The 25,543-nt window shown below is 48.8% G+C and overlaps 1 protein-coding gene across 1 annotated transcript in view; it reads right to left on the bottom strand.

Annotated features, from left to right (window-relative positions):
• The window catches only part of LOC144173480 (uncharacterized), a 74,809-nt gene that overhangs the window by 7,490 nt on the left and 41,776 nt on the right, over positions 1-25,543 (bottom strand). Inside the window, exons 4-6 of the mRNA XM_077701883.1 lie at positions 24,739-24,907; positions 20,838-21,122; positions 2,365-2,509 (exon numbers count right to left, since the gene is read on the bottom strand). Coding sequence (XP_077558009.1) covers positions 2,365-2,509; positions 20,838-21,122; positions 24,739-24,907 — 599 coding nt within the window. The remainder of the gene's footprint in view (positions 1-2,364; positions 2,510-20,837; positions 21,123-24,738; positions 24,908-25,543) is intronic.

Genomic DNA, 25,543 nt, shown 5'->3' with positions numbered 1-25,543 from the left:
TTCGGAAGACGCTTCTTTTCGTTTTCTCTCTGCTGAGGCAATGGCGGGCTAGAGCGACGGCGCCCACCGCTCCAGCCGGGCCGTGACACGCTGCAGCGTTCAGGACGGCGCTAACGCGAATTCCACGTAACGGCTGCCACGGTCCCTAGCTTCACTCTTTATAGAGCCACGTGTATAAATTCAAGTGACGTCGCGTGGGCAATCGTTGTAGGTGTCGTTTACAGCTTTGCTTTCCAACCACCCTCACAGCGTGTATTGCAGCCAATTTTTTTCTGGGCCAACAATATATGGCGGTCACACTTAGCGGGAACATCGGAGCGCGTGGCGCGAGCTACCACTAGAGCATCCTGACGACGACTCGCGGAAACAGTGCGCATGCGCGTTGGGGGGCAAGGAGAGTACAGATCTCGTCGCGCGAATCGCGTCATCAGGCGGCAGCGCGTCGTGTGCTACTTGCGACCTGCCGGTGCTCAAGAAGCAGTCGGCATTGCCGGTGGCCTGCGTGAACGGCACCAATAATTACTGCGGCGCTCAAAAAAAGATCAGAGATTTTTTTTACGCGCAGACAAAATGTTTGTTGTAGGAAAGCAAGAACGAATCGCGGCCTTTTCGCACGACGCGCATCGTCATACTGCGGCCGTGAAGGTCGCTAGCACGAGCCGAAACTGCCAGTTGCGACACAAGTCGCAGCCGCATAGGCTTAGCAATAACTTCAACCAACGGGGTTGAAGAAACTACTGCGCAGTTTCACGAAGGTTCATTTGGAAGCAAAAAAAGAATGACTAAAGCAGTCGTCGCTGGCTCAAGAGCATTATGATTTGAAACGAGGTTCATAATCACCACATGTTCGTCCTCATTTACGCCCAGAGATGAAAGTTCTGTATATTGCGACGACCGCTGTGGACAAAGCGCGTGGTGGTCGCGAGGCGTCAGGCCGGTCGAGCATTTTAAACATTCCACAGCTCGCAGTAGCGGCTCGTGCTTGCGACCTTCACGCCGCAGAATGACACATGCGCGTCGTGGGAAAAGCCCGCAATTCGTTTTTGCTTCCCTGCACGAACCGTTTTGTCTGAGCGTATAATAAGTCTGATCTTTTTTTCAGCGCCGCATTGCCGTTCACGGCGGCCACTGGCAACGCCCACTGCCTCGTGAGCGGCGGCAGCTCGCAAGTAGCAGACGATGCGCTGCCGCCTGATGACGCGATGCGCGCGACTAGATCTGTACTCTCCTTGCCCCCACAATGCGCATGCGCGCTGTTTCCGCGAGGCGCCGTTATAATACCCTAGTAGTAGTAGCTCGCGCCACAGGCTCCCGTGTTCCCGCTGTGACCACCATAGTACATGGTGTATTTTTCACTTTCATCGGAAAAGTAACCACCCGTGAGAAAAATAAATTCCATGTAGTAACTTTGCTACGTAAATATTAGGTAACAGGGACGTAAAACCTTTCTCTGTTGAAGATGCAGGCCATAAACACATATTTTCTTTGGTTTCTGTCGGGGATCGTATCTTACACGACGGTGGAAGTATTTGGAGCTTTTGGAAATTATGATGAGGGCCACCTTTAAATGCCTAGACAAAAAACACGCCGACCAGCCCAAACTTACCTTGTACATCCCTGGAGATTGGAAAGCCAAACTTCAGGCACAAAGCAATGGAGGGCTTTCCATGGTTTATATGCAGGACATTTTGCGTGGCGGAACTAATGTGTTGGCGGTGCCTCAAATGCAATACTTTAATTGCATTTCGTACCACACGGCACTAGGTCATATGCCTGAGCGGCCTAATAATTCCAGATATGATACTAGATTCAAGCTATTTCAATATTTTTCTTCCTCCATTCAATATTCTCAACCATGCAAGGGTGGGACGTCTGCTTAGCTAAATCTCTTTCGTGAAGAAGTCCACGCATATTTGGCTACATTTCTCCCGTTTCCAACATGTCCCGCGGCGTCGTGTTTTTGTATGTTTTCAAATAGCACTGAAACGTTCTTCATAAAGGCTTGTAGATTTTATGGTAGATTTTCTGACCATATTCTTTTTGTGATATACACCCTTGCTGCGTAATACCTTGACTACAAAACGGTTCAGGTAGAGTTATTTGCTGGGGATCGAGCAGAAAACCACCTTCTGCTGGTAAATGTGCGTTGTTTTCTTGTAAAATATCTTTCTGAAGTCGTGCTATTCATTCCTGATGTTCAGCTTCCGCAGTAATTCTAATCACTGCCAGCAACCACGAGAAACGGCCTTTGCATGTCGAGACTAGTTAGCGCACAACCAGCGTCATTTTGAAACAATTCGAAACATGCTGCCAGAATGGTATAAAGGTTTTCTATGCTCGTAAAGGTATACACGTTCTCCGTACCAGATTTCATCCAGCCCTCATGATCAAAAAGCCCGATAGATTCCTTGGGTTTCTTGTAGTAGCCTTTGACCATAGACGCATTCCAGAAGTGGATCTCCCCGATCTGGTTCGGTCCTAACTCTTCTCCAGTCTCAACGTCAACAACCTGTAATATAGATCAGTAAAACCACATTTTTTTTCTCGGTAATTATTTTGTCTTTACACATCGGTTGGTCTTTACACATGTTTCTTGCGCTGATTAGTCGAGTATCGGCCTGCAGTAATGACCTTAATTTTCTCCTCCAGTGGAAGCTTGAGCTCCGTTAAGACAATTTTTGGAACATTTGTTGCCTCTGGGACTTTACAAAGAAGGTGAAACTCGGAGCGAGTCGCCAAAACACATCGGTAAACCGCTCCATAACGGCTGCAGTCGAAACGCCTGCTGATGGCGTTGTATCGAGACTTCCCAGCTTTTCTTGGATGTTGCATCCCTGTCGATAGGTGTTGGACCCCTCACGGTCCTGTAAATACGATGTGCGTAAAAAGCGTTTTCTTACACTCCCGCCGAGCAGCTTGCCTTCTGTGCATCTGTGCGTTAACCAGCTAAATTATTTCATCAGCCACGCCACCTACTCCTTTCCGAGAGCTACGAAGACTACGTACACACCTCTTCGGACCCAGCTTAAGTGGCTTGCCGAAATCCTGAATGCTTTGGTTAATCCGCACCTTCAAACAAGCACGCCAGTTAACTCTACTATGAACCTGTTAAAAGAACAAATCGACTTCGTTAGGTCGGGCCGAACTCTGACGTCTCCCACCACTTATCTACTTTTCGACTGGACATAATAGAGAGTTTTAGCAATCCGTCTGTTCCGTCGTTTACGTAGTTTCCGTGTAGACCGGGACCCGACTTCGCCTGCGCGCGCGGAAGGGCGAGGAGGAAGGGCAAAGAGGCGCACCCCACCATGACGAATTCACGGGCATGGCAAAGGCCGGCCCGCGGAACAAAGTCCCCCTACCGCGACGAATGCGTAAGTGCCCAGACGGGTCCCGTTCAACACTGTAACCACGCACAACACGGAACGTATGGAGTGCTCAAACTCTCTAATGGTTCCCAGGGCAACGTTGGGGTTGAATGAATGAAGGCGCCTAAACTCGAGCCGTCAGATGTCACCTTCATAGGGGCTGCTGTGAGGCCTCCAAAACACTTACCGTGTCCACTCGCAACCACCCTGACTCTTTCGCTGATCACTTTCGGTACTTCTTTAGGCGTAGTAGGGGTGTTGTACCAGTGGTACAAGTAGCAACGTGTATTGAGCACTGTCCCTTGTGCGGTAGCCCCAGCTACATAACCCGACGAGCCCCACTGACATACGCGAGGTGCGGGTGTAGAATTCGCAGTGTTGAATACATTTCTATATCTCCTCCCCCCCTCTCTCTCTCTCTCTCTCTCTCTCTCTCTCTCTCTCTCTCTCTGTCTCTCTCTCACTCCCTCTGTTTCTCCCTCTCTCTGTCCGGTGAGCCCATTTGGTTTTCCCTTGACAAACGATGGTCCCGTCCAAAGCTCCTCTTCACTGCCGCCTTTTTACACATCTTCCAAAAACATTCATTGTTATTATATTTTCTACATTGAAGTACAACGCTGTCAGAAACCCTAACAATCTTACCGACAAACGTTTTGTGAAGATGAAAGAATTGACTCACATGTAATAGGGCTTGCATTCCCCTTGAAGTGGAGAGATAAAGCGGTAAGATGCTCAAAAGACGCGGGAACATTGTTCAAATCATGCATGGAAAACCCGACAACGACACGGACAAAATCCGCAACAAAAGCGCGGCAACGCATCTAGGCGCTTCTGTTACCTCGCCTATTTCGTTTCAGTGCTGTATCCAGCTGTAATAAAGAAATATTAAGACGAGCACGATTAGAGTGCCATTTGACTCCGAATATTCCACTCGCAGCAGCACGAATTTCTTATTAACGTGTACAATAGCACAAGTACGAAAACAGGTAATGCGGCCTGATACAATCTCCGCGAGTGCGATTAGGGACATCACTAACCGTGAGTGGTAAAGCAAGATTAGTGGAGCTTGCGTAACCGTTGTTCAGAAATATGTGAACGTAGGCAGGGTCGCGTAAGCACACAAATATGCGAGAATGTATTGCTCAGAACCATAGGTCGGCGTACTCACTCGTGAGTACACTCATTTGTACTCATTTGTACTCAAACTCACGAGTGAGTACGATGATGAGTGAGTACACACCCAGAAAAAAAAGTGAGTATGATGACGAGTGAGTACAGGGGTAAGTCCACTACTCGTGAGTACAGTACTCATGAGTACACTACTCATGAGTATGAGTACTCAAGAGTACAGCATTCATGAGTATGAGTACTCATGAGTTTGAGTACTAATGAGTATGAGTACTCATGAGTACACAGTACTCATGAGTACACAGTACTCGTGAGTACACAGTACTCGTGAGTACACAGTACTCATGAGTACAACTCTCATAAATTTTACTTTTGCGAGCGCTTGCACTCTTGACTATGTGCCCTCGTGAGTAAAGTACTGCAAACAAGTTTTATCACGAGCTCGAGTTTGGACGCGCGTGTACGAGTAGCAAACATTTAGCGGTGCCGCTGTGCAGCTTCACTGTCAAGGATGGCAAAATTAGACAACGAAAACTGCAGCTCCCCTCTTTCCCGGTCCCTGTTTGGCGCTGTACGCGTTTCGCGGCGGTCGCTTGCAAAGGAGTCATGGTGAAGAGGGAAAAACGAGGGGGTGAGGGCCCGGCGGGAATCGCGGCCGCAGTTGCTCTTCTCCTACGGCACTTGTTGACTGCCGCAGTTATTATTGTTGACGCGGCCTGTGAACGCGTGGTGGCTTCATTGCGCTTGCTCCCTTCCAGTTGTTTTAGGGGAGAGGCGGTGGAGGCTGCTAACAATGCACGCACTAGGCGTACTGAAATCCATCTTTTTCGGTTTTCAGACGTTTCTGTAGACGCGTGTCACACTGTGTAGTCGTTGCGTGAGCCGAACCGCTCATTTCAACAGTCGCAGTTAATTTACGTAACTCGCGTCAAACCGACTACGTGGCGGACCATTTCGCTGTGAGTATTCAAGCGAAAATTTGGCTGATGTACGTGCGCCCATATGGTTTTATTAGGTTCCCGTTTTGAAACATTTTGCTCAGGTTCGCTAGTAATATGGTCTCGTGTAGTGCCATTTACAAGTGAGCATATAGCCCCACTGTACAGGCATGGCGGTGGAATTTGCCCCAGCAATGGAAATAAAACATCCGAGTACACCTAAGCACGTTTGTGAGTTGTGAATCGGACATCATAATATCCAGTTGAACGCGTGCGACGCCTTGTTTAGCCTGACATATTTTGTCTAAGAGCTCTGGCATCTTGCCGCTGGAGGAGCGTTTTGCTTTCGAATGGCTTTACTTTCGAGTGGCAACCCCATTCGCCTCTTCTCGTTTATGCCACCGTGTAATGACGACGCTGACGATGATGGTGAATTTCGGTGGTTGTTATTCCCCTACCTTCACTACTGTTTACAGGCGGGCGACCACCCCTCGCTAGCAGCTACTGTCGAGTTTAAGCTCGCACTGTGGGAGGCCTCGTGAAGGAATCGTTTTGAAATGATGAACGCCAACGCCAGATGCCGGGATTGACGCTTAAGCTCACGTCTTGAAACATCTCGTAAAACATGTGGATTGCACATACGAAGCCACCGCACTTTTTGATCGATCGCTGTGAGCTTCATCCACACTGCTCGAGATAAGAGCTGCAGATTTCCACTGTGCAACCAACCCGCCAACACGGCAATACAGTGACGTCGGTGCAAGCTATCACGCCTCCGAAAAAATTCACCAGCATTTCCCCGAGGGGGAGCATGGGGAAGTGCGAATGCACGGTTGGTGCTATGAGGGGGGCTATGTTGAACTGTGTTGGCATTCGCCTCTTAGTTACATTATCACCCCCTTGTGATCAACTCTGGCATTCACAAGAATCCATCTAGACTGCGGAACCGGCGACCGACCTCGACGGTGGCGCGCGCTAGACTGAACACTGAACTGCGCTGCACCTCGCGCGGTGAAATGCGAGAGCGCGCGACATCAGGCGAGCGCACTACGTCATCGCGCCGTTGCTACACACGCTCTCCCTCCGCTCCGCGCCGTTGCTAGGGGCGAGGAGGACGCGATAACACCTGTTGCTGAGCTGCGGTGGACGGACGGTGGACGAGTGATTCAGGGTCGCTTAAGAAGTGCATTTGCACTTAAAACGCGTCTGCAAACTTTGTTCTCGAGTACACGAAGCACGGCAGCGCAGTTCGACACTGCTGGAACGGCTGCCAAGCACCGGCAGCAACTGGGTGCCCTGCGACCCTCGACTGCGAGCGATACCCTCTCCATGCCCCCCCCCCCCCCCCCCCCCCGAACACACACACACACACACACTGTTGGGACTGGGCTATTCCTGCTCAGTCACTCCTGTTGCGACGTTGCCCTGCTCAGTCCCCCATCGACGTGGCGCATAGCAGAGCGATGAAGTTGTCCAGCCGACGGTGATTTTAAGCTGCATTTATATGCACTATATACAAAGGTAGCAAGAGTGTTACATGGCTCGCACAAAGGCGATAGCACTTCTCAACTCAGTGCCTCCAATGAAATGCCGCCGCGCAGCCGCTGTTTCAGGGCTGGTTTTATACCCCCGGGGTTCCACCGCAGCCGCGTGCAGTTGGAATTTTTTCAATCCAGGACTATCACTGGCCGCAGTTTGAAAGCGAAGTGATTGCGTCAGCCGAGCTACGACAAGAAAGGGAAGGCGACTCAGCGGCGCCGTCTCCAGGGTCTACTCGCTGCTTGTCGTTTTCGAGCCGGTCGTCCCAGGCATGATTTGGTGCGGCCGTGTCGATGGGAAAAGAAAAGTAGACTCGGCGGCACTGTGTGCCGCCAAGTCGCGGCACGTCTGCCGCGGGCTGTTTGACCGAGGCGCTAATCGGGCCCACCGTCTGCGCGTCGCCAGGTGCAGCAAATTTGTGTCGGGCGCTCTGGTTAACCGCACACACACGCACACAAAAATTAGTAATTAAGGTCAGACCCGTGGGGGTTTTGACCGTGCTCTTAACGGAAATAGACACAATGACGCGTAGCGCCTCTGTCCTGTCCCTTTCTCGCGGCGGGGCCTCCCTCTTTGGCTTTTCGCGCGGTAGCCGGTTTTCGTCTTTCTGTTTATCTATTACTTTGCGGGCTGGCGGCGCTTGCGAGGGGTACGGTTGCGCAATATTCGCAGAATGCGGAACAGTGGCGGCAGCGTCTCTTTCCAGCTGGTTTTAAAGACGATAGCCTTTCTTTGGCCACTTGAGCGCGAAAATGTTGGCCTGCAGTCTGTCTGTCTGTGTCTGTCATTAAGATAATTGATTATTGCAACTTAATATCTCGCCCCGCTGTATACATGGGAGCTACTGGGGTCACAGTTAAGTAGCTTTATGTACTTACATAATGTGCCCTCTCTACAACTGACCAACTGCCCCGCGATTCAGCCGCTCGGCCAAAAGTTAAAAGAATCCTTAATCGAGGGCTTCATATTGGCAAAATATTCCCTCGCTACTAAAGCTGGTACCATGCTTCCTATTTATCAGCTTTGTTCAACAAAAATAAAACATTAGGGATATTTGAACCCAGACATAAATACGAACGTGATATGAAAGTGAAGGTCTCAGGCTACAACCCCGCGCGCTTCGAAGACACATGGAGTCTCGGGAGTTCATATTTACAGACATGAATTATACACGGAACCGTAGCCATGCAAGCTTGGCTAACAGCAGTGCGCTTTCTGGCGCTACCGGCGTCGACAGTGCATTATTTATATGTACAGTGGAGCACACAACGATTAAAACGATGCCGCGCTTTCGAGCTATTACGGGAACTGTCCGTCATGAAAGCAAGAAAAAAAATAAACACCAGAGCACGGCGTCAGAAATTCATCTGAAGGACGATTTTTTTTCCCCTCTTCGCTGAGCCGCCTCTGGCGCGCCGGCACCGGGAGCGCGAGCGTGAAAGTAAAAAGAAAGGGTGTGCAACCGGCGGTGCAAGGCGGCGAAAAATCCGCTTTTTTGTTTGTTTGTTTTGCTGACCTCGGTTAACCCACGCCATCGACCAATGAGAGGCATCCCATTGCCTGTTGCCCTCAGCTCCTTTCCTGGCACCGTGATAGCATCCCTGGAGAGAAAGAAAGAAGTGACGCGCCACCTTGACGCCTTTCCCTGCGTCCCGATACGCACGATAGACCGAGTCCGCGGTCCAATCGGTCACGTGAAGAGACGTCACGGTCCGCCGCGGTCCGATCCAAGACAGAGCGCATCCACACGGCGGGCCGGCTGAGCGGACCGCGAATGGCCGACCATCTGAACTCACAAGCCAGAAGTTTGAACACAGGCGCCGTTTTGTCGCGACAACATGTTGTAACGCACAAGCCTACACGAAACGTTTCATTCCCACAATAACGGCCACCCGCATGCAAGCCGGGCGGGCATTCTCACGCAGCCGCCGCCGTCGTTCGCACGAAGGCGACACGACGAGCGCCGACGGCGGGGCGATCCGGGCTGCATGCGGCTCGTCACCGCTCGCTGGAACCGAACTCTTCCCTACATTGAGGTCCACATGCGCGAAACAAAATGATAATCATAGCTAACATCGCACTAGTAAGAGTCAGGACTCGCAAGAAAAAGCGCGAATGAAGTATGCGTCGCGATTGTAAGCCTAGCCCGTCGCTTATTCAACCGCGGGTGATTGACAGGCCCCTTCGAGCGCTTCGAAACAGCCGCTCTGCCCGCGCTGTTCTCTATTCGCGTAACTGGACGCGGCTCCGCCCACGCGACGCGGCCGCTGTCAGGTCACGCTGATTGATGTCGCGGTCCGCTGTCGAGACTGCGGACCGAAAAGCCTCGGCGAATATTTGGACCGCGAAGGCCGCGGTCCTGCGCGGTCCAACGGCGGTCCGCGCGAACTGGTGACGTCCTATCACGTGTTGCGCAGACCGCGGTCCAAATAATCGTTTTGGTCCGCCGTGTGGATCGGCGAACACGCAAGCCTTAGCCAAGAGATAAACAGGGAGTACTTGTTGCAGTTGCGCCGTGAAACTTCCAACTTCGTGCTGCGTAGCGCGAAGTATTGCCGTGTCGCCCATTCCTATTTCACCCTTTCCTCTTTCGTGCTGTCCCGGCGCCGGTCCACGCAACCAACGACATCGCATCCGGATTGGTAGATATGGCCCCGACAAGCGAGCAAGACGCAAGGGGGCCGAAATGCACCATACGTGCCGAACGACCGCACACCAATTATAGGGGAGTTTCCTAGATGAAACGAGACGCACAGCGCACGAAACGCACCAGAGGTGACGAACGACATCCAACTTGAACCAGTGGAGCTGACCACGGCGAACGAAATGCACAGCGCACGGAACGCCGCCAAGCCAGCACACATGGAAAAAACTGCTATTCGCGACATCCTCCGCTCGCGCTGCTGCTATCCGGAGTTGGCCAGCGAATGTTACGACCTCAGAAATAAAGTGGCCACAAGCAACAAAAGACCCAGCGCACGCGGTTCAACCCTACCGGAACGTATGAGCTCTGCGACACCCGCTGCTCCAGCCCGAGTCCAGCGGACGAATGACATAACACTCGTGCAGGTAGGTCCGTCAACAAGCAACGACACGGCCAGCGGGTGCGGCATGTCCGAGCCAGAACGAACAAGATCCCCGGCACCCGTGCTCCGACCGAGACTCACACGATAAACACTATTTCTTACAAGAGGACGCAACCGCGAGCAAGCGGACTCGGGACGAACGGAGCCTGCTTGTATGGGAGAGATAGCGATTATAGCATTCTCGAAACAACGGGCAAAAGACGAGGGCTTGAGCGACGAGACGGACACAGCAAGAACGGCAACAAATGAACTCGATCGAGACGAAGGCATCAAATGCCCTAACGATGAAGTCACGCTTGCGATGCCAAGGAATGTGGGACCGAACGGACGGCACGAACTACGCCCGCTTCCCCACCACAACGGTTTCCCTTCCGAATCAACCACGGCAACTGCGAGCACGGAGCCGCAAAGACTTTGACCGATCAGCCATGCCACCCTACGAAAACGCCATGCTACCGCACAATAAACGAAAAGCCAATCGGCTCCCGCACCATATGCAACGCACACGTCAATTCAAGCGACGTCCTCAACACGCCGAACTATGCCATCCCTACACAGCGCAGCTCGCAACCGGACAAACAGGACGTCTACGCCCCCACATGCATCAAGCACGCGACGAGCTACACGAACACAATCGCCGACAGAAGCGGCGCGACTAACGCAACGCCGTAAACACTGTCAAGTTCAGGTCTGACGAAGTGAATCCCACGGCCCACACACAATAAAATAAAGAAGATTTGAAATTCACCGAAGCTCAACGAGACAAACACCCTCTTAACGAAGTTTCTAGTATCCGGAACAACAAACAAACGCCAGCATCGAGCATCTGTGAATAAGCGGACAGTGATCTGGATACGAATGCACGTTAATCTACGGAAACGCTTCATTGTGCCTGTTGGCAGGCACAATTCGAATTTGGAGCACGATTAGGAGAGTATCAGCGCGCCCGGAAACGAAAACGGACGACAAAAGCTGCCACCCGAAGACACAGAAAACCGTAGTTTACGGCCACGGCCGCACCGACAAGCCCCGAGCTCCACTGAGCCTGACCCTGTGTTTTCTAATCAATTAAACATTTTATTTTTTTTTCTATTTAGTCTTTCATTCGAGATACGACCTAGCTAACAGTGCAGATAAGTTGATTATTCGTGAGTAATACAAATTCAGTACTCATGAGGACAGATTGAGTACTCATGAATGCAGAATGAGAAGTACTCATGATTGCAGAATGAGTAGTACTCATGAGTACAGAAGATTGAGTACTCATGAGTACAGATTGAGTACTCATGAGTACAGAGTGAGTACTCATGAGTACAGATTCAGTACTCATGAGTACAGATTGAGTACGAATACTCGTGAGGACAAATGAGTTTGAGTACAAGTGAGTATGATTACAAATGAGTATTTGATGAGTGAGTACGAGTGATTTTGTGAACAGACGAGCTTTTTGAGTCTGAGTTTGATTGAGTACAGCGTGAATGAAAAAAATTGTGATTGATTTTGAGTGAGTTCTTTCTGTTTTGCCGACCTATGCTCAGAACGCGTCTTTTACACTCAGTTCAGGTAGCAAGCATAACAAAGGATACTTCACCACAGGCTGTGGACAATCCTTTGGTTTAAATTTTGTTTTAATATTACCTATGTGAGCAGTCTATAAAAGAAGATGCTGACGGGTGAACGTGAGGCTTTGGTCCGTCTTATCATCAGCGCATGTATGTATATCACGGCCAGCGAGAACGTGAGTTTTAGACTAGTTGCGTATAGGTACTCTCAAAACGACATTGAGCTGATTTATTGGCCAATGGCTCTTACAATTCACACACATTCTCCTCGGCGGTAATGACTCACGGGAATGCTTTACTCAGGCGCTGCTTGAAGGAGGCCTAGTCAGGACTTATTATCATTCACTTTTTTGATAAAATTCAACTCATTACGCTGTGGCTGTATTGTTACGTAATCCAGATAACGTATTGCTCGTAAAAAATACGCGCATAAAACTACAGGTAGCTTTATGGTTGAGTTGCCGGGGTATTATTTATGAATGTTACTTCGCTGAAATATAGCTGAAGTTGCACCCGCTTGTAAAGCCCCGACTGCGACTACGGCTGATGTGCCAGCTTTGCTACGCACTTGCGCCCATTGCATATGCGCTTGCGCTTACGACATCATCTGCTGCCTACATCTGCTGCCCTTACAGCCACTGGCTATGGCACCTCTTTCTGTTTATCTTGCATACTGTACTATCCGGGGTTTCGGTTTCGGTTTCGATGTCGGTGGTTCTACCACCAGGGGGGATAACTCTTGGCTTGACTCTGGTACCCGAGAGCACGACTGTTCTCTTCGCCTTTCGGGGTCATCGCCGACGCAACACTACTATGGCGCAGCCGACGCTAGAAGCATACTTATGGTAAGCGCTCCCCATCCCTTTAATAATGTGTAAGCCGCCTGAACAGGCCGCAAGTTTTCTTTCCACGTAGTCAGGGCCGAAACGTTCAGCTAAGTGCGATAGAGGGTTAGACCTAACAGAAGGCTGCACCGGCGAGGAGACGGCGGCCAGCATCACAGTCAAGAAAATAACTCCCACCTCCCCTCGCGGGAACCCCTGTGTAGATGCGACGCATAGGCGGAGCGGCGAAGGGAACGCGTTTTATAGCGCGCATAACGTTGAGGGGACTGCGTAAGCTGGTCCCCGTCGATGACGGCGTTGGCGTACTTGTAAAGCGGCGTGGACTCTAGGTGTTTGAGCCAAGCGTGGATGTTGCTTCGCCGGAGAACAGCACACCGGTTATATGCGCAGCGCGCCCGAAGGAGAGGAAACCGCGGAAGAGAGAGTACTGCACATGCGTCGGCCCCAGCGCGTCTGCCGCGGCTATGACGCAACGTGCCGCGGCTATGACGCAACACAATCCAACACAATCCACTTTAATCCAATCCAATCCAAATCCAATCCAACCGAATCCAAGCCAAGCCAAGCCAAGCCAATCCAATCCAATTCAATCCAATCCAATCAAATCAAATCCAATCCAATGCCCCTCGCGAGAGAGTGTTCGTTATCGGAGAGGAGAGGGGGTGAGCGGCGGAGAGCGGCGGAGAGCGCAGCTCGCGCAGCGAGGAGAATGGCAGAGGGGTGGACAACGCCGACAACAACGACGACGACGCCGGAGGGACAAGGCGAGTGAATCAGATGCTCTGCATCTAAAATCAGCGCGAACAGAGCTTCAAGTAGCAAATATGTCAAGAAAAATGTCAAGGTGAAGGCATACTGCAAAACATCAACAATTTGCAACAGGTATTTCCATTGAGCAAGCAAAGGTCGCGCCATGCCATTCAGTAGTTTGGAAGCGCTCCTTCCAAGACTAGACGTAATATGGCTGACATAGCGGCGAAGCCATTTCCCATTTTTTGGAGGACCCCAGGGGGCCGGCCATTCCATGCAGCGAGTGGCACCGCTCGTTCAAAAGTATCTTATCGCACCAGGATGCACAGCGTTCTCACCGCAACAGCAATCGTCACTTCTGGAGTCATTTTTAAGAGCTTAAGCAAATCGAATCGCTCCCATGATCAAGTCAACCAGACCGACGGGCAAAGATGCCCCCAGCGAATGGGGCTCCCTCGTTCAAGGCCTCGCCGCTCACGTCGACGTTGCGATATCGCAACCAATTACCCGTATTCAATTTCGAAGTTTACAGCAAGAAGCGACCGAATCAGCGATCGAGTTTTCGCCGTGTTCAATATTTGGGCCGACAACGCAACTTTGGCTCCAAAGAATCCTCTTGACTCGACGATCACTCTTTTGGCTGACTGTGCAACCGGATTTCCGGACTGTTCCCTTTGCCTTTCGGGGACGTCATTGACACGAAACTACACATATGTTATGCATAGTTCCCACAAATAAACCTTTTCTGATTTGTGATTTCGGCGTGAAGTTATCATTATACCAAAGAGCAAGGTTCTATGTTTGTGCACCGCTTTGCAGTGAGCAACAATAAAGATAAGTGATCCGTAAGACCCGAGCGAATAAAAGCGTCATAGGCCACTTGATTGGCATACCTAGGACAGCGCGCGAACTCGCTAGTCTCTTCAGGGTTTAGTGAATATAAACGATTTCATTTGGACGGACAGACAGCGGTGGTACTAGGGCTATCATAAAGTAGCCTACAAAAACACGGTGAGCACATGCTTTTCGGAGGCTAGTCGTTGTCAGTGCCTGTTTTTCGTCTTGTATTGCGCTAACCATGGAGAGAGAGAGCTGCATGACACAAAACTCCTCTACAGGATGCTCATTCGCATGCCAGTGTGGTGCGGTGCCGGCTACGCACCGTAGCGTCGGAATTCTTCAAACACTCTATGGATTTCATTCCTTGTTGAACCTTACAGTATTAGGGAATCAGAACAGTTCATCCGTTCGCGTACTGTTACGATTCAGCGCAGCACTACATGAGCGCATGTTCTTGGTGTTTGACTTCGTGCGGGGAAGCTTCCTGTGCTTGGTGGCAAAAGCCGCCCTTCCAACAAGCTACGACACGCAGGAGCGCGTCCGCCGTGCGGAGACTTGCTAGTAACTGTTCATGCCCGCGGCTATGGCAAAATCGGGAACAAACTGGTTCTAGCGGGAACGTGTTGAGACGTAAATCTGTGAGCGACCACCACATGCAGAAATCTTTTGCCCTTCCCTGAGACTCAACGTGCGACGGATTTTTCGAGCCCGGCAATGAGGGCTCCTGTGTGTCTGTACTTTGTTTGAGACCTGCCCAAAGCGGTGAAGGCAGCGGAACAGTTGCCGCTTGTATATAAATTCCCCACTCTCGGTGGCTTGAATCAGTGTCCATCGGTGCTGAACTAAGAGCGTTGCTCTGCGCTTCGGCTCTACGCGGATAATGCATTTTCGCTGTTCATCTCTCGCCATGCAGTAAAACCAGCTAAGTTTTGCTCTTGACTTTTTGTCGTCAACACCAAGGCAGATCATCTGCTCGTCGTTCGTCCACTACGCTACAGCTACATGACAGAGGCGGCGGAGCTTGGTACGGAGACGCGTTCAGCAATGTCACAACTGGTGCCAGGGGTGCGAGATCTAACTTCCCGGATGTCAAAGTGGCTTCTAACTTCTGGGAAATATTGGAGGTGACTGATGAGTGTGAGACCTTTCCTTACTGAGTGTTTCCAGGCTTTAGAGGATAGCTCGTAGGGTGTGCGTCATTGTAGCGTGGATTATTCACACAAGACTGTTTTGGTACAGGGGAAAAGTGCAGTTAGACCTTGATATAACGAAGTTGGCAAAAGTTCCCAAGTTTTCGTTACATGCAGGTTTTAATTTAAGGCTCCTGTGAATGCAGCAGAAACGAAACCAAAATGCTAGGCATCAGTAACCTCTGCTCTTACCCTTCAAGAATTTCTTTCGCAACAAAAAACTGCCCGATTTGCGCCTGCCGTTTTCCCCCCTAGCTTAGATACTACATGACACTCCAAATGAGTCAGGTAACTTACCCCGCACTTACAAACGTAACTTAAGTATCACTTTTGCTTTTTTGCACTTTTCTGAGCCATAATACCGTTCGATGACCAACTATATCTTGAAAGGGCGCCTTTTCGTGAAACTAATGCTCTTTTCTGCTCTTAAATCGGTGATGGGGTGTTGGCTAGGATACTGCACTGGGAGAAAACGTAAAAGCACTGGGAGAAAACATGACTGACCCACCGCGGTGTCTCAGTGGCTAAGGCGTTGCGCTGCTGAGCACAAGGTCGCGTTTTCGATTCCCGGCCGCGGTGGCCGCTTTTCTGATGGAGGCGAAAAGCAAAAACGCCCGTGTGTACGAGATTTCGGCGCACGATAAAGATCCCCAGTTGATCAAAATTAATTCCGGAGCCCTCCACTACGGCGCGCCTCATCGCCCGCGTTGCTTCGGCGCGTTAAACCCTACAATCAATCAATCGAGAAAACATGACTGAGAAAAACATGATGCGCTAGGTGCAGCACAGTACGTATGTGAACACTTTGAACAGGGCAGCTCATTTCCCAGACGAGCTCGCCGTACGTCGACGTGCTCAGGGGCAGAATGGCGGCAAAAGAGATTTCAGGCAGAGACCTGAGAATTCAGGGCCGAAAGGCGGTGCTTGCCATAAAAACGGTAGAGCGAGCATGCCGTTGACTCGGGTGGAGAAAGTGGCCGAAAAAATGACAAGGCCGCACACTCAAGGAACAGCGTCGAAAAAAAAATTTGAAACACCCAAACAGTCTTTGTGCAGTAACTGTGGTGAGACGGTGAATTTGTTGCGAGTTACAAAAACGGCAAGCTGGTCTTTCAGGTTCTAGACCAGAATAAGGAAAGCAGGGAGCTTGTGTAGTGCTACGTACTCGAGCTCTTGGTCAACGGCAAACCGTGCCGAATGCTTCGGGACTCTGCCGCGACGGTAGGCATCATCCTCGCTTCGTAGGTCTAGCTGGATCAGGTGACGGGACAAAGTGTTTGGGTGAAACAGGGTGTACCAGGGCCAAGCATGCGCCTGAGAAGGCTATACGTACCATTCGAGGTCCATTTGGTGAACTGGTCAAACTGGTGGCAGTTTTTACCCGACTGCTGTCACAATTTTCGTACCTTTTCTCGAACAGGTGCGATCACCTGCTGTTCGAGAGAAGTTTAAATTTTGAACCACTTCCGAGAAAACAAGCCAAGCTCGTTGCGAAAGAACCTAGCACGGAGATTCGACACCTCGGAGAGCAACGGGGAAACTAAGAGAGATGGCCACGGCCGGCCTCAGCTCTCCTCCCGCGCGGGAGGAGGAGAGTTGAGTCCGGCCGTGAGATGGCAAAGATGCATTAGCTTAGGCTCGAGAGAGAGGGCAGCACGAGTCTACTCAGGGCGATATTGTGTCGGCATTGGGTTTAAATATTCATTGTTGAGGTTAACGGGAGGCCTTGGGAACGGCTACCGAGCCGGAACGCGCACAGTTCACGAGATAGCGACGTTTTTCAGGGGAGCGTAAACTACCAGGATACCGAGACTAGGCAGCACAAGTCTGCTGAAACAAAAGGTGTTTCTTCAGGTCGCAGCTGCGACTCGAGCGACGTTGTAACAAAGCCTGCAGTCGAGATCTGAAACGGTTTTCACGGTGCAGCTGCGAGTGATTACGATTTTCCGCCAGAGCGAGTCGATTGCGTCCTGCCACCAGCTCAATACTCGATGTCAAGCAACAGCCAACGGAGGCCGTAGAGATTCCAGTGGCGCGTGTGGCTCCGTCGTCTTGTGCGACCAAGCAGCACGGATCTGGTGAAGATCTGATAGTCGAAAAAAGGAACGACAACACCGTTCGGTCTGTGCTTACTGAGAGTTTTGCTAAAAGGGCAAGGGACGACCAGGGAGGTAAAACTTTCGGGCGTACGTGCGGCAGGAGTTCCACTACGCACATGTCGATTGGCAGCGCCGTACTCTAGCGTTGCGCCGGGCCTCCCTGAAACTCGGGGTCACTGACAATGAATGCGCGCGTCTCGCTCGCACGGTTAAATTTGGGGAGTTTTCTCTGCTTGCTTGGAATGTGTCCCGAAGAATCACCAATCTCCTCTGAAGCGGTCGAAGCAGCCTTCAGATAACGGACGCAGTTACAGTGCCATTCAAAAAAGGGAGAGCTGAGGGCTATGGCGAGAGCTCAAATGGGAGCCATCAATGCGAGAAGTGAACTGCAGACGCTTAATTATCTCGAATGTTTTGTTCTTCCTGATGCAGGTTTCACCCGTTACGATCGCATTTCTTTTTGTGTTGGACATTTTCTTTACGCGAAATGTCATGCTTTCAAGTTCCTTCGCTTGGCCAAAGTACTCCTGGGCTCAAAATAACTTAGTGTAACTAGTTCTATGCGTACTTTTGCCGCTATTAAAAACCTGGTAAAGCAACAGCGTGGATTTGTCTTCACGCTTGCCGGCGATACCGTTCTGTTTTCGTTGTTGCTTTGTCGCTTCTCTCGCCAAGCCAGAGACGCTGCTGGTGAACAACTCTGCGTGCGAAGACGGATCCGGTGAAACACTAGCCAAGTGCTTTCAGCAGAGTAACCTGAGACTGGTACAGTGTCGTTCCGCACAAGTCTGGAATCGAGCGGCTGCCGAGCACTTCTCTTCAAGACGATACCCCTGGACAAGTCGCTAATCCTTATCCATCGATATCTCGAATTCCCGGCTGAGAAGCTGCTATGAGTCAGCGCGCTAGTACCCTGTGCGCGTGTAATTGGTGTTTCGTGTAGTGCGGGGACGCTTTGTGTGCTTGGCGGCAAAGCCCACCTTCTTCAAACAAGCTACGATACGCAGCATCGTGTCCGCCGCGCTGACGCTTCCTGAAAGCGATTCATGCCTTCAGCAGTTGAAAAAAAAAATTCCCAGTGGCCTAGCTCCTCTATGCCAGGATATACGTAGCGTGTGCTAATAATGTTCAGCTGGGTATTTTAGGGATCCTGGTTGTCTAGAATTTGCTGATTATCATACTTTCTGCTGCTAAAACGATTTTCAATCCATTCTACACAAATCCAATCCAATCTCATCCAATCCGAACCAATCCAGTCCAATGTAATTACGGCGGCGGCGGCGGCGGCGGCTCCGGTGCGCCAGCTTTGTGGCGTGAGACGTCACTGCTCCTCAAGCATGAGCAGCAGGGCTCTCCAGGAGCCACGCGAAACTGCTCAACCTCGGCCAGTGTAGCTCACGCTATCAAATGGGTAACAAACTGGTTCTAGCGGGCACATGTGGACACGTGAATATGTGATTGGACGCCACCTGCACAAATTTCTCCTTTCCCCTTCTCTCAACCTCAAAATCCGACGACTTTCCCGATCCCGGGAAATGGTGTTCTTCTGTGCCTGTACGTTGTTAAAGACGTGTGCAAAGCGCTGATGGCAGCGGACCGTTACCTCTTCTGTCTATAAAGGACTCCAACTTGGTGGCTCGTATCATCGTATCAGTCGACATGGAGAGCCGAACTAAGACTGCCGCCCTGCCCGTCGCCTCCATGTTAATAAGGAATTTTCGCCGTTTGTCTATTGCCATGCAGTAAAATCAGTTAAGTTTCACCCTCGGTTTTTGTCCTCAACACCAAAGCAGCACTTTTGATCTCCGCTTTTCCACCACGCTACCCCTACACCGCGGAGGCGACAGAGCTCAGTATTGAGACGCCTTCGCCAATGTAAGACTACGCCGTTCCAAAGCGACGGGGACGAACCCTCAATCAAATAATGCGAATTATATAAATATATTCCGCTCAGCCTTCGGAAATGGAGTATTGTAAAAACAAAGGGGTTCTGTATATTTTTAGGCTACAGTGAGGATTTGTATTTTTAAATAAAAAGCACACATTGCAGAAGTAGTCGACATAAATCGCTAACACAGGAGGTGGAGCGGCTCCCTAATTTGCGGCGGCTCCAGCCGTACATCAGCCGCTGGAAATTATTTCTACTATGTTAATTTTATTGCATATTCAACTGTCTGCAAACGCACAATGTATGGAGAAAAGAGTTTTAAACCGGTGACTTCGTATTTCACTAGAAGCGGAGACAGTCCCTCATCACGTAAAGGTAACGTGTACCAAAATGATCTGTTCATATGTCACACATTTCGTGTGGTAGCAAGAAAGGCACCGGATATACTTTTCAAAATAATGGGCAGGGTGAGTTTTTTCACCTTAAAGCTACAAAATAAAGCGCTTTTTAGGAGGGCTACAAGTGCTAAGGAATCTCCAATACAAGGGAAAGGAAAACAATAAAAATAAAGCAAACGGTGGCTAGAGTAAAACATCAAGCAAAACAATACATCATTCGCTATCTTCATCCTCAGCTGGTGTGTGCACACTGCAGGACTGCGGCCTCTGCCGAAGAGTTTTAACATATTCTGTTGTCAGTACCATGCTTATAACTTGCCCAGTAAACTTCTTCTCTTGACTGCACTAAAATTATAATGCCAACATAGGACTGTTTTCCTGCTTTAGGCAAGTTTATGCAGTTTACACAACATTTTGCTAACAATTGTAGGAGTCTTAAGAAAATCAAATCATTGGGCGCAGTGTAAAAAAATAGAGACACTGTTAGACTCCCTGGAAAAGAAAGCAAATTCCTGACTGCTTATCTGGGACAACTATACTCATACCATCAGAGTGATAAACATCATCATGTGAGCATATTTGCTTAAATTCCTGGTTGTACTTTATGAGCATAACTACTGATGAAAGCGTTGCATTTCGCGGTCGGTTGAGCTACGCCACCGCTCATAATCCTAAGAATACCTAGCTAGTAGAAACTAGCCTTATGAAAGCTAAAAATCAGCGACAAAATCACGTCTTCCAGCAGTAGAGTTGGTAACACATGTACGCCAGCTGAAAGGCAACGTACATTGCTATTTACATTGCACACAAAGGAGGAAAACACAAAGGTAAAAAAATATTCTGTCATTTCTTCTTGAAGTGAATTTATTAATTTATGAATATCTGTCCTGTGCCGGCTGCTGTACCGAGTGGAATTAAACGAAAGAGTGGTATCACTAAGTTCCTCCTATCTTATGTAAAGAACTTCAGTTTCCGACGCTGCGCACCAAAATAGATACATAAAGCGGAAGTGACTGTGAAATGATCAGCTAAATGAGACCGCTGGAATAGAGCGGCAGCATAGAGCGCGTAGTCATACTTTGCATAAGCCGGCCATACGGCCTAACAATGAAGCAACAGCACACGATAAAACTGCCGGTGCCTTCGCTTTTGAATGGTGTCTAATAAAACCCACAAATATTCAAACATTTAAGCATTAGGGCGTACCTTGAAGGAGGCTGTTGCTAACGGCAGGCCAACGTCGTTACCCCGCTTCAAAATGTCGGCGTCCCGCTCCTGAGCAGTAACCAGAAGACATGCTTCTGTCATTCCGTACATATCCTGCAGCGTTCGGAGGCCTCCAAATGTGGAGCATGCCGCGTCAGACAGCCTTCTCTGTAGCACAATGCCACCAACAGTAATGTGCCTCATTGTTGGCAGGCGGCGGCCTGATAGGCGCATTTGGGCCACCAGGGCTTGCAGCTGTGTCGGGAACATCACCATAACTGTGGCCTGTGACGTAAAACAAGAAAATACCAGCAACGGGAAATTTGCGAACTTTTGTCATTGTCTTACAGATAACGGGAACGGGAACAGATAACGACGAACGGGAGAATGTATACGCCCCCCTATTTCGGTTGATATAGACAAATCAAAATCTGCAGGCAGCTGTAGCTTTTCAGTTCAAGAGAAGCGTAACTTAAGTTATAGAAACGTCGTTGGAATTATTAGAAAAGACATGCCAATCTAAAGAAACCATACCATTCTAAGATCATGGCTATAGCCTGCAATTTAAATAAGCCTTATTGACATACCATACACACGTCTTCCGCCAACCGTAGAACAATCTAAAGACAATCATCGATACGTCGATCAGAAAGAATAACACCAGCAATAGAACTACCTATACTTCATCGGGTCAAATTTCTGAAGCCATTAATCAGAGAGATTTTGTAAGGCCGATCACATAATATTTTTGGAGGGCGTAGATCTACGCCCGTATAACTGTTGCTCAATCGTCTTGCGCTCCGCACAAAGACGTTGGGAGATCTAAAAACATAAAACCAATAGTAACACCAACAATTTTGAAGAAATATTTTCTGTTCTATTTTAAGTATTTTACTGCCTTCTCATTACGTGAGTATACAATTGAGGAGTTAATAAAGGTGCTCTGGGAATGAACTTCCTGCAGCGTTACTGGCGACGCATGAATTATTCCATCTTGACATCATAGAAGCAGCTTGTAAAAAGCCATCGGTAAAATCAGTGAATACATCTAATGTCAAGGAGCTGGTATCATTTGCGGAAAAAAAGCGCGAGAAGTCGGGTTAAAAGAGGGAAGCAACTCCACCTAAGATTCAGTGCATGATTTAGGATGGGGGCTAAGGGGGTGCCACCCCGGGCCCCCAACATTCAGGGGCACCATTCAACCATCAAAACATTTTGCTGAGCGTGCTTGCTGCCCAAGTTGGCATTAAAAACTGACGGCTGGGGCCTCAACCTCAGCCTAATTTATACGGATCCTAACAGGGGCGGGTGGGTACAAAACCACAGCCTGGCACTTTTTAAGAGGCAGACTTCGCGTTTAGCCCAGCCAAAGACCTAGCTCGGCTCCGGTCTTTCCGGTGCACGAACCTTAGGGTACACTGGTGTTTCGGACAAGGACAAATTGTGGCATACGGTTATTTTAAGAATTTCTGACGAAGATTCTGAAGTGTTTCAACATGATTGGCGTTCAATGTTAAAGCTAAAATGGTCACTAAGACAAAATACAACCCTGGTTCACTAAAAAAGACTGTTTTGTCCGTACAACAACAACACTGATTGGTTCCTATAACAATGATACCAATTTTCTCACACAGATTGAACAAATAATGAAGATAAAACACGCCAATCAGCGGCGGCTCCGGAGCTACGTTCCGCAATTTCTCTATGACGTCAAACAGTCTAGTTTTTGCGATTTGCTGCCGACGAACAAAGTCATCGTTAAAACTCCTGACTAAGCTATTTGATCCGACTTCCATTTGATCGCATCACTCGAAGGACAGCGTGCAGTTAGCAGACTGATATCTATGGTTTAGTGTTGGCCTATATTACGTTCCTCCCCATATCACGAAACTGTAGCGCATAATTTGACCTTTTTAGTATTTGTGGCGTTTTTTTTTAAATTGTTTGCATGACTTCAATGGAGCTGACTGAGTTACCAAATGCTTCTCTTTTTTGGAAATTGAACTAAGATGCGTTTTGTCTTTATGACTATTTTGAGAACGGAGTCATACGGGCTCTCAAATCTCGGTAGATCAATCCCCACAAGAAATTTTAGTCTACAGCACTTGTAATGGTAGTTCGTTGCAATGACAACGTTTTGAAGGAATCTATATAGTCGGTTATTCGCAGCCTAGTAGGGTGCCCTCGAGTTAACTTTTTTCCGATGCACTGGTTTAGTGTTCTCGCTAGAGTTCCAGTTAGGAAGACAGAAGCGCGATTCGCCAACTTAAAATGTTAGGGCCAAAAAATATTATATCGGTTTTTCCAAGGGTATTCATGTCTCGCAGGTTGTACCTAAGTATTGCTGTAAAAAACTGCGATATTTGGCGCTTCTTTTAAAAGCTCTCCTGAATAAAACCTGCTTGCTCTCCTCTGTCGGGGAGAGGAAGTTCAATTTTTAGGCCATCATGACGATCAAAAGAGACGTGCTAAGGGATATTTCATTTGATGAATCAATATGTGAATTTGCGAGTTTGAAAACCTGCAAGATGCCCTTTTAAGTGTTTTTATGTTCATTTATTAGCTTGATGTCAGTTTAATTTGCTTTTTTCGGTCTATGTACTCAAAAAAGATAGACGGAGATAGACTAAATGATAGACGATAACAGACGGAGCGGCTACACCCATCGCATGGCTCACGTAGCACCCACTTAAGCTTTTGCTTGGGTAGCGCGACCTTAGGTCTCAAGAGTATTTACAATTTACGTTTTGTTCGGCCCCACCGCAAACCTCCGTGGGTTTCAACGTGTGAGTGCGGGACCCATTCGTGACTTAAGCATTAGGGTGATTGCAATGCCCGCCGGCGTGCAAACGCGTGTCTACACTGCTATCCGTGGTGTTTGTTCTTCGGTGGTCACTTCTGCTGCTAGAGATAAAAATAATTTTACTTTACAAGGAGAGGTGAAAGTTCAAATGCCGTTGCCGCCCGATACACTATCCCAGATAGCAGCCTCTTAACGATTTTGAGTGCGGAAAGGAGCATCAAGGAGCATCAAGAAAGGAGCATCAAGTTATTAAAACACGTTTGCAACCAAGGAGTGTCGAAAGGAAAACGTGATACCTAAGTTTCGTTTGTTCATACGGCGGTAAGGGACATTGCTTCGTTGCAGCGCCGTATTGGGCTAAAGTATCAGGCACAAATCACGCAGTTTTTCCCGGTGAAATAAATTCTTCGAGGATAACTTCCCCTTCACTGATGGCTAGAATTCTGGTTCCCATTTTACCTCATTCCCCCGACCCTTATCTAGAAACGTGCGTGTAACAAAAACCAGCATGTAACGAATAATTGCCTAGTTCTGTCAACATCGTTACACCCACGTCTGACTGTATTCACTTCAATGTTCTCAGGGTGCTTTTCTCCATGTTCAGTTGAGCTCTATGCGTTTATAACTTGAAGTTGATTGCTTAACAAAATGTTTCTTCTGGTGAAGAAAATTGTCTTCTTTTCGTCGGCGTGGGCCTCGTTCTGACGTGGCACGCTGCACACTTGATTAATCGTAATTTGTGAGGCACGGACGATTATACGCACATACGCGTACGCCAGGTAATAACCAATAAATATGATTAGAAATGAAGCTAAGAAACTGCTTTCCTGAACACACGAAATAATATCTATATTTTACTACTGATTAGCGGGCGTAAACTGTGAGTTTCTAAAACTAAAAAGCCAAGCGTCAGCACACATCATCACTATCACTGTCGTCGTCACTAGGACCCCAAGGACGTAGTTTGCAGCGGTCCCCCAAATTCTATCATTCACCACCGCTCTCACTGTAATTGACAGAAAGAGTGGTAGTGGTGTTTGCCGTTTTATTAAAGCAACGGAAAAACAGAATCTGCAGGTCGGGGTTAAAAGTGCGCACCTGGTACTGATCGATGGCGTCCATGGCTTCTTGAGGAGTCCAGGTAGCGGACACAACAGCTAAGCGACTTCCATTGAGGACGGGCATTAACAGAAAGACCAACCCCGAGAGGTGTGGAATGGGATTTGAACCGAGAGATACTTCTCCTTCCCGCCATGGCATATGTTCTCTGCGTGAAAATAGCGAATAGGATATGTCGGTACCCGACGTACAATATACTCGCCCTTCGCCCAGTGGCGCGAGAAAACAGCGTATATTTTTGCTTGACTATGAAAGGCGAAAGTTAAGGAGAATTATGGCATTCCATAGCTGCTGCTCTACAAATACGCAATCAAACTGGCAAATTAGTCAATTTGGAATTCACAACATTGTTACTTTTCTCTTCGCCGAAAAAAAGTGATTGCCATTGGTTTTGTCGCTATTTGAAGAAAGACCTCCGCAGTTTTGAAAATCGCACAATCGTAAAAAACTAGCACGGTTTGAACCCAAAAATTTCATCAGTGATAGACACATTCATACGTCCTTGTACCACAGGTTATAGGTTTACTTTCAGGTCTCCCCGGTTCACGCCCAACCTTACATGTACACATCACCCCCCACCCCCCATTAAAAAAAAACTAAATACCAGTACTCGTTACCCGCTCAAAAAGTGACCATATACGTTACTACTTACCGATTCTCAAAAGGAACACGTGAGTTACCCGAAAAGTAACCAGTTATTTCTCGCGTTTCTTTGATGACCAAACATAACTGTTTTGTTTAATTTTCTCTAGTCAGTTATCTTTTGTTCTTCCTAAACACGTCA

Source organism: Haemaphysalis longicornis, unplaced genomic scaffold (genome assembly GCF_048455015.1).
Source record: "Haemaphysalis longicornis isolate Haplotype H1 unplaced genomic scaffold, Haemaphysalis longicornis Haplotype H1 scaffold_3, whole genome shotgun sequence".
Classification (NCBI taxonomy): Eukaryota; Metazoa; Arthropoda; class Arachnida; order Ixodida; family Ixodidae; genus Haemaphysalis; species Haemaphysalis longicornis.
This window is presented reverse-complemented; position numbering and strand designations above follow the sequence as displayed.